The sequence below is a fragment of the Lagopus leucura genome, unplaced genomic scaffold (genome assembly GCF_019238085.1).
Source record: "Lagopus leucura isolate 7727_CA_CO unplaced genomic scaffold, USGS_WTPT01 Super-Scaffold_100002, whole genome shotgun sequence".
In the NCBI taxonomy this organism is placed as follows: Eukaryota; Metazoa; Chordata; class Aves; order Galliformes; family Phasianidae; genus Lagopus; species Lagopus leucura.
In genome coordinates, this window is record NW_024962263.1 from 67,002,146 (window position 1) to 67,019,996 (window position 17,851).

Here is a 17,851-nt window from a genome sequence, read left to right on the forward strand (position 1 = left end):
TGTCCCAATCCTGTTGGATCCACAGCACTTTGATGGTGAGGAGGACTTCCAGTCCTCCTTCTAGTTACTCCCCAGTTTATTACTTACACTTTTCTATTAGAACAGAGCAAACTTCTCACAATCAGTGACGAACTTGCTTGTTCCAGTAGCCACATGAGCCCTAGAGACTTTGCTCACTGGAGTTCACAGCTATACATGGATGCTTTACAGCATAGTACTGGAGGAATTGAGATCAAGCACTCCAGTTCTATTAATTTAAGTCTATAAACTGGAAGTGGTTTCATATGTGCTTAATTGTGTTTGCTCAACCATCAGTAGCCTGTGGGACTTCCACTTTGCTAATCTAGCAGAGGTTAGTGCTGAATTATTAAGGAGCAGATTTGTTTTAAGGCCACAATATTAAGTAACTGCTCTGAAATGTTACTGGAAATTTGAAGACATACCTAATATGTTTACACTGTTGTCAACACAGATCATTAGCTTTCATTAATGAATAGGATAATGATAGGACCAGAGGGAATGGTTTCAAGCTATGGCAGGGGAGATTCAGGCTGGACATTAGGAAGTATTACTTTTCAGAAAGGGTGGTCAGGCACTGGAATGGACTGCCCAGGGAGGTGGTGGAGTCACCGAGCCTGGGGGTGTTCAAGGAAAGGCTGGATGTTGTGTTGAGGGACATGGTTTAGTAGGAGCTATTGGGAATAGGTGAACGGTTGGACTGAGTGATCTTTTAGGTCTTTTCCAACCTTGGTGATTCTATGATTCTATGATTCTATAGGATAATTACATTTCCAGTCACCTTTCTGTGCTACAGAAACCAAGTGTTGGCTTACAGTAACAAATACCAAGTTGCTGTCCAGGATATCTGTTAAGCTCTTCTACACTTCTCTTAGAGCTGCCATAATAATTCTATGGGATTACAATACCCCCAATGCAACTAATTATAAAAACCCTACTTGTTGCTTGTTTGACAGCAATAAAGCAATGCAATCAAAATGTTGGATCAAACTGAAAAATAGGCTACGATAAGAGAGGGTGTTCTTACTCTGAATTTAGGGATTGTGTGACTTAAGGCTTGCCTTAAGCAAAGGAAGGACTGTTTAAGAGCTACAGAGCTGAGAAATCCTGCTGAATTTCTGTTACTCAGAGATATGACAGTTGTTTATGACAGATGGGTTTAAGTGAGAAACTACTTTACCGAAGTCATTCCCCTCATTTGAAAGAAGGCATATAAATTTTAATTATATTGTGGTGGTGGCTTCTTTCTCTGCCATCATTCTGTTGCCATTCCAATTCTGGAAATATCTACAACTTCAACAGGATGATCAGCTTCATAAACTCTATCTGTAGGTTGTATTTCATGACTGAGCAGCTCCACTCTGTATGGATCAGATAAACGCTTTTCCTGCAACTGAAAGAGTCATACGATTTTCTGAGAGAGGGAACTTGGCATGGAAAAAGAATATCACAGTTTGAAGAAATATATGATTCATAATATTGACAAAGGCAACAGAAAATCCTGAGGAATATAAACAATTTCATAAAGGTGAGATGTTGCACACTGACCTATCTGGAAAGGAGAGGTTTCGGTTTTGCATGTCAAAATGAAATTTTGGTCTGGTTTACTTTACAAAAATCCCTGTGTTCAAAGTATTTGACACAGAACTTATTTTGAAAATTCCCAACTGAAAGTTCTTCATTTATTTCATTTCTTTTGCTACTTACAACAACATCAAACTCATGAAATTCCTCACAAAAAGTAAAATCTCCTCCCCACTTAGCAGGGGAGAAGTAAGATATGCAAACTGGAGATAATCTACTAAAGGCACAGCTCCTCATCTTGCAAGCATAGCAGTTCTTTTGTCAAAGTCTTTCTGCTTTATCCTCTCAGGATTTTTCTTGAGGGGAGCATGGCTGCTTCAGGTCTATTCCCTATGGAGGTGGAAACAAATGGCTACAAGCATAGCAGCATGCTTGCCTGGCTACTGAGTCTCACAAGTTAAGAACCTGTGCTTGATGATGGGCTTGTTCCCCCCTAACCCTGGGATCAAACCCAAGCAGGAGTTAAGTAAAACTGTTCTAATACAGCTGGTTTGAAAAGGTGGTTTGTATGCAGATGCTGTCATTGATTTGGAAATACCAGTCAACTCTTATGAAAAAACACTGAGCACAAGCTTTGTCTCAGACATCTCTGAAGCTCCTAAGAGAGAGAGATTTGAAAACACTGATGGTAATGATTCCTGTAGGAGCAGAGACTTTCTGAATTCTGGATTCCCCACCCCACCTCCCCAAATCCCTCAGATGCTGTGGGGCTGGGCCCTGCATTCCAGTGTCCATGAGTGGGTCCAACCCCACTGCCAGGAGTAGGGCTGCCACCCACCAAAGGAGGCTGCCCAGGGCTCCAAAAACCTGACCTTGAACATATCAGGGATGAGGCATCCATAGCTCTCTGGGCAGCCTGTGCCAGCATCTCACCACTCTCTCAGTGAAAAATTTCCCCTTGACATCTAATCTAAATCTCCCTTCTTTTATTTTAAAGCCATTCCCCCTTATCACTACCTGCGTAAAAAGTCATGCTGCAGTGAAAACAAACAGGGTTTGGCATAATCAGTAGACAAAAGGTAATCATAAACAGATATTAAGCATCACTTAATATTTGTATTTTTTCACATTTTCACATATTTATATTCTTTCACATTTCATAAGTTCCATGCCAGTGGATTTTAAGATTCCAAATTTTACTATTTTTATTAAAAAAAAAAAAAAAAAGTGCCGACTTTTAGATTCCAGCCTTCTTCCTATTTATCCTACTCTGCTGGAACCACACAGTTACATGTGCTTCTCCTGCACTGGATTCTATTGATTGAATCTACCTGATATGGCTCGAAATCATTATATCTGGTTATATCAACACTTGATGCAGATCAGAGTCAGTGAAAGCACAGAATCTTTAAAGCTTCAGATTTAGTACTTTTTCTTACACATCCTCTTATGTCTGAAACCTGGAGGATACCGCTAGCCAGAAGTGAAAAATAGGGGACAGCGAGAACTGTTTGGTTGCCTTCAGGCCTTTGCCATCATCTCTGCAAGGTACACTGCTCCCCTGATCACCATAACCTCTGAAATTTATTATTTCACCAGCATCTCCTTTGTCTCATTCAGTCTAGGTGCCATAGGGCAACAAATTAAGTTTTTTCAAGTCTTTGAATCTGGTTCTATCTTCACCCCTTTCCTCCTTCCTCTGTGTATATCACTGAAAAATGCCAGTATCTTTTAGCACTCAAGTGCTCTGATTCTAGCATTTCATCCATCCAGTAGTTATGGACTTGCAGTCTGGTTGGGCTGGCACAGTTCTATTGTCTGTGCTTTTGAATTCCCATCTAATCAGGTTGAATCCTGGGATCAGTTTTAGTTTTCCTTCCCTTAGCTCTTCTGATTGCAGTAAGCTATATGAGCCATCTGATACTGCTCCTGCTATGGAAACATTGGCTGGAAGCTCATATGTGAAGCCTGTAGATTACTTTTGCTGCTGGAGGCCTATGCTGAATGAACAAAGGCAGTATCTGCTGGGAAGGGCTCACAGTCCTACCCAGAAGTGAAAAATAGGTGACAATGGGAACTGTTTGGTTGCCTTCAGGCCTTTGCCATCACCTCTGCAAGGTACACTGCTCCCCTGATCACTATAACTTCTGTTGGCTTCAAACTCATCATTTGCCATTATCTTTGGGAATGGAGAATACAAATACATCAAAGGTACCTTGTTCTGTTTTGTTTTGGTTTGGTTTGGTTTTTTTTGTTTGTTTGTTTTTTAATTATTATTTTGTTTTGCTCACTGGGGTTATCTTTCAACTCAGAAAGAGAGTACAAATGTGGCTTTCTTTTGTCAGATACACTGTAGTCCTTTGAAGTCAATTAGACAAGATAGACAATTCGCAATGTCTCCTGGCTGCCCAGGGACGTGGTGGAGTTGCATTCCTTGAAGGTGTTCAAGAAGCATTTAGATGTACTAAAGGACATGGTTTTGTGGGGAAATATTGGTGGTAGGTGGATGGTTGGACTGGATGATCTTGGAGGTCTTTTCCAACTTTGATGATTCTATGCTTCTATTGGTAGGAACATCTGCCAACATCCCCCTCTTGATGTCATGAGTCAACATCATAAAATAGAAGGCTTTACTCTTGGAGCTACATAGGGAGATACATTTTATTGTTTATACTGCCAGTCAGGAACCTTTGGGCTCCAAGGAGGTTGGGGAACTATGCTTGTTTTTGAAGAAACTTCACAAATATGCAACAGCAAGCAAGGCTTGCAAAACAGCTCCTGTGAGATAATGTTGCCAAGGCAAACACTGCTGAAGGCTGAAGGATTTGTCTGGTTTGTCCAAGGGATGTGCCTTCGGAAAAGTTTATCTTCCATGAATCACCCATCCCCTGTCACTTTGCCAGTGGCAAAGACTGAAGTATCTGTAACAGACGGTTCAGCTCTGCTGCTTTGGAGCTCTTAAACCAGACAGTATTTATCTGGAAGCTCTGCGGGCAGTGAACCATGCCTCCAGGGAGGGAGGACTGAGGATATGTGATGCAGTCTTTTAAATTAAGGCTCATGCTGGAAGCTGGGAAAGCAGTTGGCTAGGCAGAAGTCTTCAATTAAACAGTAAAAGGAACACTTGCTAGGGATTGGGCCTGAACTTCATCTGAGTACTCAAGAGGAACAGATCTACCCTGGCTGCCACTTACAGTAGCAAACAGTTACACTTATACCAAATGAGAGAAATGCCTCAAATAATCAAGTTGTTGTTTCAGTAAGTGTAGCTGCATGAAGTCTGTAAGTAACCAAATATGTTCAATGCTCCTTAGCTTTTGCCAGCAACAACCTTACTGAAGTATCAGACTGGCTTTTAAAACTGTTACTGAAAATAACAGTGATGAATCAAAAGGCAGTCTCTGCTGTTGGATAATGAAATACAAAGCAAACAGCTGATGTGCCCAATCTGGCAGTTGGCAGTTCATTGATTTTGTGGATTGATGTAAAACCAATGATCCTCAAGAACAAAGATAAATAGGCAGATGTTTCAGGTTCTGTGTCACAGCCAGGCTGCTCTGTGAGTAAACACATATGCTTAATACAGGAAAGTTGCCAAAAATCACTGCTTCCTTGTGTGTGTGTGTAGCTCACATGAATCCCCTGCACAGCAGAGGCTAAAGTTGCAGAGGCAATTTAATTAAATGATAAATTCTGTCAGCATAAGCCAAAGAAAGCATAGTTGTGAAAAGCAGCTTGTTGGTATTTGTACTCTGCAACTACTGCCAAATGGCAGATGTATTTAGATTCTCAATTAGGTAATCATGGCAGTTCTGTCAAAGGGAGTTGCCTATCTTCACCACTTCAACACACTTGTGCCATCTTCACTTAGATTTCTTATAGATCTTGCCTTTTCATTTTAATCATAATGATGATTATTGCCAGCTACAATCTGTCTTTTCAAGTGGAACCTTTCAAAATGTTTTTGTTGAAACAGACACTCAATTTGTCCAATTTTGAATCCTCTTGAAGACATCACATTTGAAGTCATATATACAAATCAAAGAAATTATGAAATAAGAGCAAGTAAGAGATTGAAGATATTCCCTAGCTCTGCTCTTCAAGTGAGCATGCTACTGCAGAGCTCATAGTTACAGGATTCAGACACTGCCTTTGTAATGGATGCTTCACTGCTGTAAAATTAGGCTGCAGTATTGTAAACTTGTTGGGTGTTAAGGACATCTCAGCCCTTTGCTCTACAGTTGTTTTGTGTCCTATGAATGATAGGCTATGTTGGACTTCAGTCCTTTTCAGAAGTCAGAATTTTCATTTTTTTTTTTCATTTAATTAATTCCCTCTCCTCAGCCTTGAATCATATTCTCAAGAAAAAAATAATCATGCTGTCTAATTAGAGGCCAAGTTAATAGACTCCAATGATCCCTGCATCCAAGAGTCTTACTTACAAGAATAAATGATTGCCTGATTCTTCTGCTTCAGTCAATGCAGTCATGGCCATCCTATGGGTGGGACAAGCTATCCAAACTATGACACATTTTATCAATTTCTGATTCTATTAATTAAAAGAATAGGAAAATCTGTTTATTAGAAAGTATCTGCAGCTTAGCACAATCAGTAGGATTTTTTAGACGTAAGGAAGTAGATGTAGTTTAGATGTAAGGAAGTAGAAATACCATCCCTACTTCAGCAAAATAGTGTAGTATTCATTTAGAAATTAGAAATCCTTTAGAAATTGGTCAGGATTGTGCACAGTTTGACAAAAGGAGGGAAGAGCCTCAATCTAAAGTGCTAACATCCTGAAAACACCAATTAACCACTTCCTAATACATCTCAGTGATTTTGTCTCACGTAGACAAAGGCTTGCTATAATTAAAGTGAAATCAAGAAAATGACCTGCTATATAATGCAGTAGAAGTTGTAACAAGGACTCTTTCCTCTTCAATCAGTGTACATGCTATTACTGTCCTTCTAAATTTAATCATATGAGACTTCTCGCTTCCAGTTTCATCAGTCCTGAAGACACCTCCTAACTACAGGGAGATGTATCAATGATCAGGATTGACAAGATCATATTGGTGGTGATTGAGATCCATGTGGTTATGATTGTTCTTGTTCCAAACAAATGGTAATAGTAGGTACTTAGACAATATAAAGTCAATTTTTTTATAGCTGAGCTCCACTATATGTTACATGATCAATTTGAATACTGCCTTAATATTCGGCTGACCTCTGATATATGCTCAAAACAGTTTTCTCATTGCATATTTGTGGTGTCATCTCCAGGCTAGTCACATGCTGTCAAATATAATACTTATTATTTTCTATACTGACCAAGAAGATGAACTGAAATTCTTTCCCTTAGAAGAGGACATGGAGCTGGCTTCTTACTCACAGAATCACAGAATCATAGAATGGCCCGGGTGTGAAGGGACCTCAAGGATCATGAATCTCCAACCCCCTGCCACAGGCAGGGCCACCAACCTCCACATTTAATACTAGACTAGGCTGCCCAGGACCCCATCCAATGTGGCCTTGAACACTTCCAGGGACTGGAATACAGCCTCTCTGGGCAGCTTTTTCACCACTCTCATACCACTCTCATAGTAAAGAATTTTTTTACTCCATAAAAGTCAAACATTTCTTTTTTCTTTTGTTAGTTCTATACCAAGCTTGGAGCTTCTTCTTTTTTTTTTTTTTTTGAAAATCAAAATGCTGCAGGCCAGAGCATTGTATTGATTAACATTGCTAGCCACACAGGAGACCCTACTGCTATTGAACTGTGCACTCCCTTTCATTCTCCTTTTTAAGAGGCAGGAAGCAGTAGAAAAGGAAAATAAATAGATAACTATAAATAGCTGGAGTAATCTTCACTGAACCTACATGTTCCTTCAAGAAATTATTGGTTTTGTAGTTTCCCGAGGTTTCTTTGCCCCAAGAGGCCACTGATATTCCATGCAGAGGTGAAGACATGGACATGGACCAAGCAGGAGGAAGGGTGGGGAGGATGGGAAGAAGACACAGTGAATGGGATCAAGGCAAGGACAAGAAGATTGTCTTGATGTGTTTGGCAGTAGAGACTTACAAATCCAAACTATCTTTTTTGAAAGATGAGGAGGAAGATTAACAGAGCTGTCAGTCTAACTGAGAATTCTTGTACAACAGCTGATGCATTTTACATCACATTATTTACATGTCTTGAATATAAAGTTTCTACATTTACTATGAAGAGGCAGTGGTTGGTGTTTTTTTTTTAATAGCTTCCTCCTTTGTCGCATGGACTACATGAGCAGAACCATAAATAAAGCTGACACTTTCTTCTTATTTTCTTTTTTCAGATGATGGAAAACTGTCCTTTGATGAATTCAAAGCTTACTTTGCTGATGGAGTTCTGAGTGGAGAAGAACTGCATGAACTTTTTCACATGATTGATACACACAATACAGAGTAAGTGTCCCCTTCTTACACTCAAAGTGCTACTCCCTGCACCTGAGAATGGAAAAAGCCATCAGGGTGATTTTAAAGTCTAAGAAGAAGGCTTCTTTAGGAAAGCTAGACTGTCATTCTGCTCTAAGCTGTTCAGCTGCACTGTTTCTAAACTCTTTAGAAATATCTAAGTTCTGATGTATGTGATTTGCAGAGCAAATTTTCTATGCTTTCCTCTCATGTTAATAAGGAAATGAGGCTATGGCCTCCAGGATTTAATCCTCCAGGATTAAATATTAGTTTCTCCATTCTTTACCCCTCTTCACTGACTCATTACCTGAGACGAGTACTTGACCAGATGTTGAGCTGGGAAAAAAGTAACCAAAGCACTCATGAATAACAAAGGACAGAAAAAGACATTCCATCTGGTGCTGGTTTGGGAACGGTACTGATGTCATCTCTTGGGCAATTTTGATGTCTTCATTATGACTGGGCTAAGCAAGACAACAGATTGGCAACATTGCTTATTGCTTTCAGCAGATCAAATATTATGCCACTGCATTCTCTCTAAAGCTGTTTTTTTTTCCTTATGTATAGTGATTGAAGAAGAGAATGGTTTTCCTTTTTATTTACTTTCTGTCCATCTGCAGTTATTCACTACAGATCTCCCAGTTACTGCTAATCAGGATGGTATTATCAAGGTAGTGGTTTTTAAATTGAACTCTGTCTGTTTGTCTTAGTTGCAGCTGGGACGGACTTGCTTTCTTTAGAGTGTCTGGTATGATGCTGTAGTTCGGATCTAGGAGAAAAACAATGCTGATAACACACCAATATTTATAGTTGCAGCTATGTTGTGCAGTGTATGCAATGCAGTATGCAATGTTGTGCAGTACCAAAGCAATTCTCAGTGAAGGGCCCAAGGATCTGGGAAGGAACAGAATTAGGCAGCTGATGGAAGGAGTTTTGAAAGGGGTGAGAGTTCACCTTGCTCTCTTCCATTGCTCAGGGAGTGAACTGGGCATAGTTTGGGGGGGTGATGAGCAGTAGCTTGGCATCATTTGTTACAGACATTCATATATATATGTAATTATTTATCATGATTATTCACCTTTTCATTTTCTCTATCTTAGTAAATAGTTTTATCTCAACCCACAAGTTCTGCTTTTTTTCCCGATCCTCTCCCCCATCCCATTAAGAAATGGGGGGAGGGAGCAAATGACCACATGATGCTCAGCCACCTGCTGGCTTAAATCACAACACTGTAGTCAAGGAGGTTGCTTATTTCTCTAGCTGAGGGGTTGTGAAGACATCAGGCATGGGCTGTGGTCCCCCTTACAAGCAGTGAGCATGCAGTAAGTCAGTACTGCTTTCCTTAGCTGCCTACAGTGAGACAGTGTGTATGAAGATGCTATAATGGCCCAGCTTCCTATGCTTGCCATAACAAAAATGAAGACAATGTAATAATATAACAGGAACTTACATCATTTAAACTCTACTGTGTCTCTGGGTTTACCTTTCTACAAGGAAACAAAATAAGTTCTTCCTGGCAGTAACCCTCCTATGTTTTTTTCTCCTTCACTTGTCAGTGCCACAGCACTGCATCCTTCCTTGTTCCCTTCATCCTCAGCTTCTGCTGCTCCTCCTCTGGTTCAAGCCAGCACAAAATGGAGGCATTGGCATCCTTATCCCAAGGCCATCCTAAAGCACATAGTCTTAAAGGCTCTCACTAGTGGAATGCCACAAGCACAGAGAAGCAGCTTTCACTGATAGATCACTTACCTTAACAGACAGTATGGGAGGACAACAGGAGTTTTTTGTTTTACTGTAAGAAAAGAAATAAAGGCAGTTGTCATTTCCCTAATTTGTCAAAAGTGTTTAAGTACTCAAAATTCAAGGAAGAAAATGGCTGAAATACTGCTGAATTTTTTAGGCACCAGGTGAAGAAGAAATAAATGTAACATTTTAATACTCTCAATTTTCTTAAAAACAGTGGCTAAGGCTGTGGAACAAAGACGATGCAAATAGTCTATCTATATGCCAGCAAAATGAGCCACACGCTCCTTGGAACACTGTGGGAATCTGATTATCAGATTATCCTTCACACAAGTTTTTTAGCCTTTATTAAAAGGTTCATGTTCCCTTATACGTGCTTGACAGTCAGTTTATGTTACCACCATTGTACATATCTACCTTTGTTGGGCAAATATCCTTAGTAAGTGTGTGAGATCTTTAAAAAAGGATCTTAAGGATGTTCTATTTTTTTCTTTTCCTGGATGCTTTTTTTTTTTTCTTTTTGTTTGTAAAGCTTTATTATTATTATTATTTGAAAAATATTTTTATTGTAGAAGTTGTATTAATTGCAATCTTTAGAGCTTTTCCTCTGTACTGGAGAACACACAGATCTGAAGAATATATAGTAAAATGAGAATAACGTTATGATTTTCCTCCTGGGAAATATGAGGCTTTGTCAAAGGCCACTGTTACTAGCTGACAGCAGGTTATACATGGCAGACATCAGAGAGGGATCATTCTCACTCTGAGAAAAGCTTGGCAAAAAGCATGGTACAAAAGTCACAAAGAGTACGTGCTGTGAAGGATCAGGTTTTCATCTCTCTCAGAGGACTGAACAGGTAGAAGACTCAGGAAAACCACTAAATCACTTTTTCCAACCAGAAGTGTATTTATTTATTTGTTTATTTACTTATAACTTGTCACAGAGTAGAACCTAGATATAGATAATAAGAAAACATGCTTTAATTTAAAACAGCAATAAGAAGATTTTGAATGTTTTTCCCGAAGTCTTTAACTGATAAAAGGCTTGATGCCTGACTTAGAGCTGGAAAGCACTCTACACTACTTGATATTTCTCTTTAATAAAGGGAAATACACTTTAAAGGCTTTCCTTAGCACCTTTTTGCTTTTCAAAACCTTGTCATAAGACAGCGAGACAGAGCATGCCAAATATCAGGTGGGTATAGCAAAGAGAAACATCTTGGGCAGTGTAATATGAATTCCTCATTAGGACGTTCCAGCAAAAATCACATGAAGCAGATATAATGAGGACAAAACTTTACTCACTGGCATTTGCAGAAAAGGGCAGATTATGTAAAATGTCTTAAATTAACCAGTTGGCTAAGAAAAGCAGCAAAATGCTCACTGAACCTTAGGAAGTTCTGTAATGTAAGATTTTGGAGAAACGTGCACATATTAAACAATCCCAAAACCATCTATTATGCTTTCATTCTCAAACAGTCCAAGGGAGTGAAGCAAAAATTGTTGTCTGTGCCTGGAATCACTGAGGAGTTTATGATTGATCACAGAGCTCTTGGAACGGGTCCAGAGGAGGACCACTAAGATGATCAGAGGGCTGGAACACCTCTCCTATGAAGAAAGGTTGAGGGAATTGGGCTTGTTTAGCTTGGAGAAAAGAAGGCTCCGGGGAGACCTTGTTGTGGCCTTCCAATACTTGAAAGGAACGTACAAATAGGAGGGAGAACGACTGTTTACATGGGTGGATAGTGATGGGACAAGAGGGAATGGTTTTAAACTGGCACAGGAGAGGTTTAGGTTAAATATTAGGAGAAGTTTTTCACACAGAGGGTAGTGACACATTGGAACAGGTTGCCCGAGGAGGTTGTGGATGCCCCATCCCTGGAGGCATTCAAGGCTCTGGGCAGCTTGGTCTTGTGGTTGGCGACCCTGCACATAGCAGGGGGCTTGAAACTAGATGATCTTTGAGGTCATTTTCAACCCAGGCCATTCTATGATTCTGTGATTCTATGGATGTTATGTAAAGACTGAGGTTGTGCAGCGTTCTCATACTGTAGTGATTTATACTGCATGTAAATGCCAAGGATAGATAGGTAAGGGAATATGTCTTGATCTTCCCAAACATCTTCGGTGTACTTCAAAATTTCATTTTGTCAGAAGAGCAGACTTAGGGTTGTTCCTGCCCGCATTAAATGTTTTAACTCTGCCAGCACTCAAAACCTCATTTTCTTTGTATGTTAGTTTTTGTGCTGTTATGTGCAGATCAAGCAAGTGGCCTCAGACTGATATTCATGGACCACAAGCTCAGGAAACCTGAATTTTCTTTGCACCTCAGCTACAGCAAACTTTCAAAAAGCAAAAAATAAAATTCAATGTATAAGAGACTTCCACTAGGTTAACACCTTGAAGGGAGCTAAATTAACCAGCTATTATAAAATTCCATTACTCCGATCCTAATGTCAATCTTGTGGAAGAAGAGAATTAGAAAGGTATTATTATTTTTTTTTTAAACCAAGACAAACTAACGTAATGTACCTATTACAAAGCAGACAGACTATGGAAGACCACTAAAAGGAGCAGTATGGTATTAGGATGGTTGAACTGGATGGTCTTAGTGGTCTTTTCCAGCCTTAATTTTTAAATATTTCTGGTGTTATTTCTTCTTGCTCTTTTGTTTCTTGTCCCTTTTGAATCACACGGCAGTGCATAACCAACCCAAATACCTAGATATTTCTCCTATAGTTGCATATAATTGGTAAAATAAGTGCCATTTTTTTATTGCAGATGTGGTATTTCAAGCACTTTAATAAGCAAGGAATCACAGAACTGTTTGAATTGGAAGGGACCCTTAAAGGTCACCTAGTTTGATTCTCCTGCAATGGAACAGGAAAAACAGCTTTTGTCACAAAATTTAGTGATGAGCCTGTCTACATATCCTAAGACAAAAGAAAAGGATGCAGGAAGTTATACTGCCTTTTTATATAGACCTTAAAGAACAAACTGTACCATCAGCATGACTTCCAGACAGCCTGTATCAATCTCTATTGTATTTCCCAAAGGTGTCATTCGCCTACATCTCAGCTACTTCTCTGTAGACAGCTCTTTACCCAAAGGTATGCCCTGTGTTAGTTGTGGATGTTGTAGCTGCAGTCCTTGTGTAAGAGAATGCTGAATGCTATCAGTTTTTCAAAAGTGAAATTTTAGCATAAACATTTTTTAAGTCAATCCTTTAAAAGATGATAATGGCAAAATATATATTTACAATGCCATGTTTCTCTATATATTCTTTGTCAGCATTTGCAAACATCTGTGGTGTGACTGGATCACTTGCTAAAGGCATATTTATCATGATCTCTAAATGTTTGTCCATAGGATTAGTTCTATCTAAAAAGTAAAAATAAGATAAGTAGTCATAAAGTCAGGCATAATTTCCATATCTTTACAATCTCCCCACAAAAGTGCCATGGATTTCAAGCAAAATAGAGAGTATTTTGGTATTTTAATAGTTTCACTGGGGTATATTTTGCTATTCAGTGACTTGTTATAAAGCTTTCATAATACCCAAATTAGGAGTGTAAACAAGCAGAAAACTGTCAGCCTTATCAACACTGCACTGATCTGTGGCAAAGACCTCTCCTACCAGAGTGTTATCACTATTTTCAGAAGAGGACTTGAGTATTTTTCACCTTAGCATAGTTCCAAGTTACAAAATTAATAAAATTTTCTATGAAGCATAGATGAAATATTGTAAAACACATTAAGGATAACTCTGACTCATTTCAATCAGTTGTTAAACTTACTATTTCCCACCCAAACCTCTGCATAAATTATCACATTTGACAGTTCTACAGTGAAATGGCACGTGGGCTCTAATATTGGTTGCCATAAGGCAAAACACAAATGCCACACTTCCTTGAAATGGTTAATCTCTCTGTGAGTTGGTTTTAGCATTCACTGCAAAAGCAAATCTTGCCTTTGCTCTTATCCTTTTTCCTTCCCACCTCCCCCTCCCCCAATAACTTTCACAGAAAATGTTTTTAGCATAATGGCAACCTCAGGGGAAAGGTGTCAGAAGATAATGAGAATATTTGGCAAAGTTACAAACTAAGAGATATGCAGTACATCTCGAGGGGATTCAGTCTGCAGTGCTACCAGAGAGATGGTGTGATAAATGCTTCACTGATTACTGATTCATATGAGTCAGTGGGGAATCAGACTTGTTTTTCTCATTTTTCTTACTGGGAAAATGAAGTCCTCAGCCAGTACTTTAATTACAAGGTGGGAGGGATGCAAGGAGTGTTTGGACAGACCTGAGGCACATACAACCTCTTAAAGGCAGGTATCCCATTGAGCCTTTGTGTGTGGCACAAGTTAAAGAAGAAAAAGCATGTACAAACCAGAGACAAGTTTGGTGTGGGCCTAAGAAACTTGGGCACCTACAGCTCCAGGCAGATGCTGGGCATCTGGGATAGTCCATCATACTGGATGTTCATTGAGTGAAGACACATGTACAGTTGTATGTGCATAGATCAGCAGGGTGTCTAAGTCTCCCTAAGTTAGTGAAGTAAGAAGTACCTAAGAAGTAGCTCTGCTGACACAGATTTCATTGTTGTTGTTCAGGCATAAGGCATTTAAGATACTCCAACCTGAGACATCTGTCCAGAATAGACAGGACGACACAGGAGAAGCAGCTGGATGTAAGTGAAGGCAGAAAGATGCTTGAGCAGCTCAAACAACACTGGATGCCTGTGTTATGCCCTATTAATTAAGTTCCTTCTGGCTGGTTCACTGCAAAGTCCTCAGCTGCAGAGAATTCACTGAGTCTCCTTTTGTGGCAGGGTAGCCTGAATGCCCAGTGCATACATGAACATCTGCCTCCAAGGTTCGGAGGCTCACAGCATACCCATCTTCCTGTCCAGATCTTCATTAGCCACTGCCCTAGTTCCTCCCTTGGGTCATAGAATTATAGAATCATAGAATCAAAGAACCATAGAATGGCTTGAGTTGAAAAGGACCACAAGGATCATTGAGTTTCAACCCCCTGCTACGTGCAGGGTTGCCAGCCAGCAGACCAGGCTGCCCAGAGCCACATCCAGCCTGGCCTTGAATGCCTCCAGGGATGGGGCATCCACAGCCTCCTTGGGCAACCTGTTCCAGTATCACCACCCTCTGTGTGAAAAACTTCCTCCTAGTATCTAACCTAAACCTCTCCTGTGTCAGTTTAAAACCATTCCCCCTTGTCCCATCACTATCTACCCTCATAAAAAAACAATGTTAAAAGGGTCAAAAAAAGAAGTGCTGAGAATGCTCTAATGGCAAACTCTAAAAGGATGCTGACTTGATTTCCAAGAGCAAGATGTCAGCACTATCCTTGCAGCCATGGGAACCCATCCATCTGCATTAGCCTGTGCAATGTAACTGCAGTGAAAGACATGTTATATGGGACCACAGTACTTCCTTCATGACTCTGGCTGAAAAAACAACTCACTGGTAATTTGACAGCAGTCTGTAGCAGCACTTATGCATATTGGTCCTTGGATATTTTGTTTTCGTTTCACCCACTCACTGCTGCTCATTTATTGCTGTCCAATACAAGTACAATGAAAAAATAATGAACTAGGATATATAATCAAGAAACAAAAAAGATTGATTAAAAAACAGTATGAGATACTGACAGGCTCTGTAATAACATGATGTGCAAGTGAGCCAAAAGTATTTTTTTTCAAAATTGAATTATTCAGTACAAAGAAAAAAAAAAACAACAACAAAACACAAAGGAGGAAAATATACATTAGCTTTTGCCCATTTTTAAAGCTATATTTTTGAGTGAACAGCAATTTCAGGTACATGGTGCAGCCCTGACATGAGGAAGGTGTGTTTGCTGCTGTTTAAGAGATGTAATTGCAGGTATTGACTTCAATCTTCAGTCTTTTAAAGATGGTAGCTACAAAAATCAGTTTGGAAATGAAGTGCAGAGAAAAAGGGAAAATACTGTTCAGAATGAGTTAATTATACAGTTCAGCATTTCATGACTGAATAGAAGAAGTGTAATGACTGATTGACAGGGTTCTGATGCCAACACAGAACCTCCAGTCACACAGACAAGATGCAAATAGAGTTGCTTGGAAATTTTCCACGTGAATGGTTATTTTTAATGTAAAATTCAGTATTCTGCAGAAAATAAGAGACTCAGTCACACGGGAACGATCAAAATGTAACAAGCCATTTCAATTGCATTGTCCTAAATGGAACTGACTTACAAGGTTTCATTTCAGATCCGTTCTCCAGAAGACATCAGCAGTGAGCTCACTGTTTAATGGTAGGGGTAGCTTCCATTTGAGAAAAATTGTTTTGGAACAAACTCCAAAGTTGAAACATCGTTATCATCTCCTGAAAGGTGAAAACCCTGATGTGTATCCCACCCACGGCAAAAGAGCCATCATCATGCTGACTTTTGTCTCCCTGTTTGGGCTGATGTGATTCAGAATCTGCTAGCAAATGGTTCTGCAGCCACTGCACAGTTCTCCAGAGATTTTAGCATCCGCAACTTTTAATAACATTAAAAAGCGCTTTTAGAAACACAGGCAAGTGTGCTGTAGTCATTAAGGTGGCCAGCCATCCATGAAGTTCATTGTATCTTGCCTAATGAGAAGGGCAAGGGTGGTTTTTTGGGGAAGTTGCTGGCAGGAAAAATCCTTTACTCTCCCCTCTGTCCCTGCCACATGCAGAGCAATAAGTGACAACACTGAAGTTATAGCTTGGTCTGAAGTTAACCATAAGCAAGCTGTACAGTTATTTAGTGCAGCAAAATCTGGGACAGTAACACAGCCCACAGTCCCGCTGCCCATCTCAGAGCTGCAGAAGCCGATCTGTATTTGAGAAACCAGATGATGTGTGGCCCAGTTAGCCCTGGGGCTGAAGCAGTAATGTGTTTGGGGAAGCAAGAAGTTTGGCTTTCCAGGGATTGGTCCCTGAGCCCTGTTTCATTTTGCCCCCTCTTTCTTCTCTTCCTTGTGTAATGCATTGGGACAGGCTGCCAGGGAAGTGGTGGAATCACCATCCCTAGAGGTGTTCAAGAAAAGGGTAGATGTGGCATTGGGGGCACAGTGGGGAAGGGTCAGCAATTGGACTAAGTGATCTTAGTAATCTTTTCCAAACTTATTGATACTATGATTCTGTGATCTCATTAATAGCAGAAAGCAGCTTTGCCTCCAATTATAAGAAACTTTGAACAAACCTGAGCAAAAAGACTCATTGCTGTTCCAAAGGAGATATTAGGCAGAATGTCCCTAAAATGCAAGTACACATATTCTAAGTCTCCTTGACACAACACTCTCTGTAGTGTTGGAGCAAGTATCTCATTTGGCTGACTTGAAGTGGGATGTTATGCAAGATGTGCTGCAAAGAGCTCACAGCTTTTTGGCTGAGAACATCCACAGATGACTATTCAGCTGCCCTTGCACAGTTATCATGACATTCCTTTCATTCACAAATTATATGCTTCTGCTTAACAACAGGAGATGCCAACCTTGAGCTTTCCTCTCTAAAACCAAATTTATCAGAGATGTGCAAATGGGCACAATAAAAGAGTTGGTTCAGGCCTTTGAAATCAATCCTTCTCAGTCCTGAGAATGGAGACCTGACACACTATCCTTCTTCAGTTACAATTGTAGAGGCAGTGGATATCCTAAAAGAATTTAGTTCATTAAATCTTAAATATAGTATTGTGTTCTTCAATAAAATAACTGCTGTAGATGAAGAGAGTCCACACTGCATGTTATTCCTTTGCTGAAGAGATGTCACTGCCCATCAGTGGATAGGTGGAATGGCTTCTACCTTCCTGCTTTGGCCAGCCCCAACCCATGGCTGATAGTGGTGTGGAGAACTGGGGAGCCATCACAGCTGCTTCACATGCCTCCATTCTATACCACAGTCACTTTGGCCAAATGAATTTGCCTATACGTCTGTCACTGAGCAGCAGATAATACCAATTTTTTTTTTTTTTATCGAACAGTAGCATATTTGCAGGAGATCTTTAAAAATTGCTCATGTTGTTAGGTAGAGAGCATTGTAGATGCAGTAAGGCATGGAAAAGGATGGCATTTAGCAGTCAGAAAGC

The 17,851-nt window shown here is 39.9% G+C and overlaps 1 protein-coding gene across 1 annotated transcript in view; it reads left to right on the forward strand.

The window, feature by feature from the left end:
- NECAB1 (N-terminal EF-hand calcium binding protein 1) overlaps nt 1-17,851 on the forward strand; it is a 53,267-nt gene that overhangs the window by 4,974 nt on the left and 30,442 nt on the right. The window contains exon 3 of the mRNA XM_042869830.1: nt 7,875-7,983. Coding sequence (XP_042725764.1) covers nt 7,875-7,983 — 109 coding nt within the window. The remainder of the gene's footprint in view (nt 1-7,874; nt 7,984-17,851) is intronic.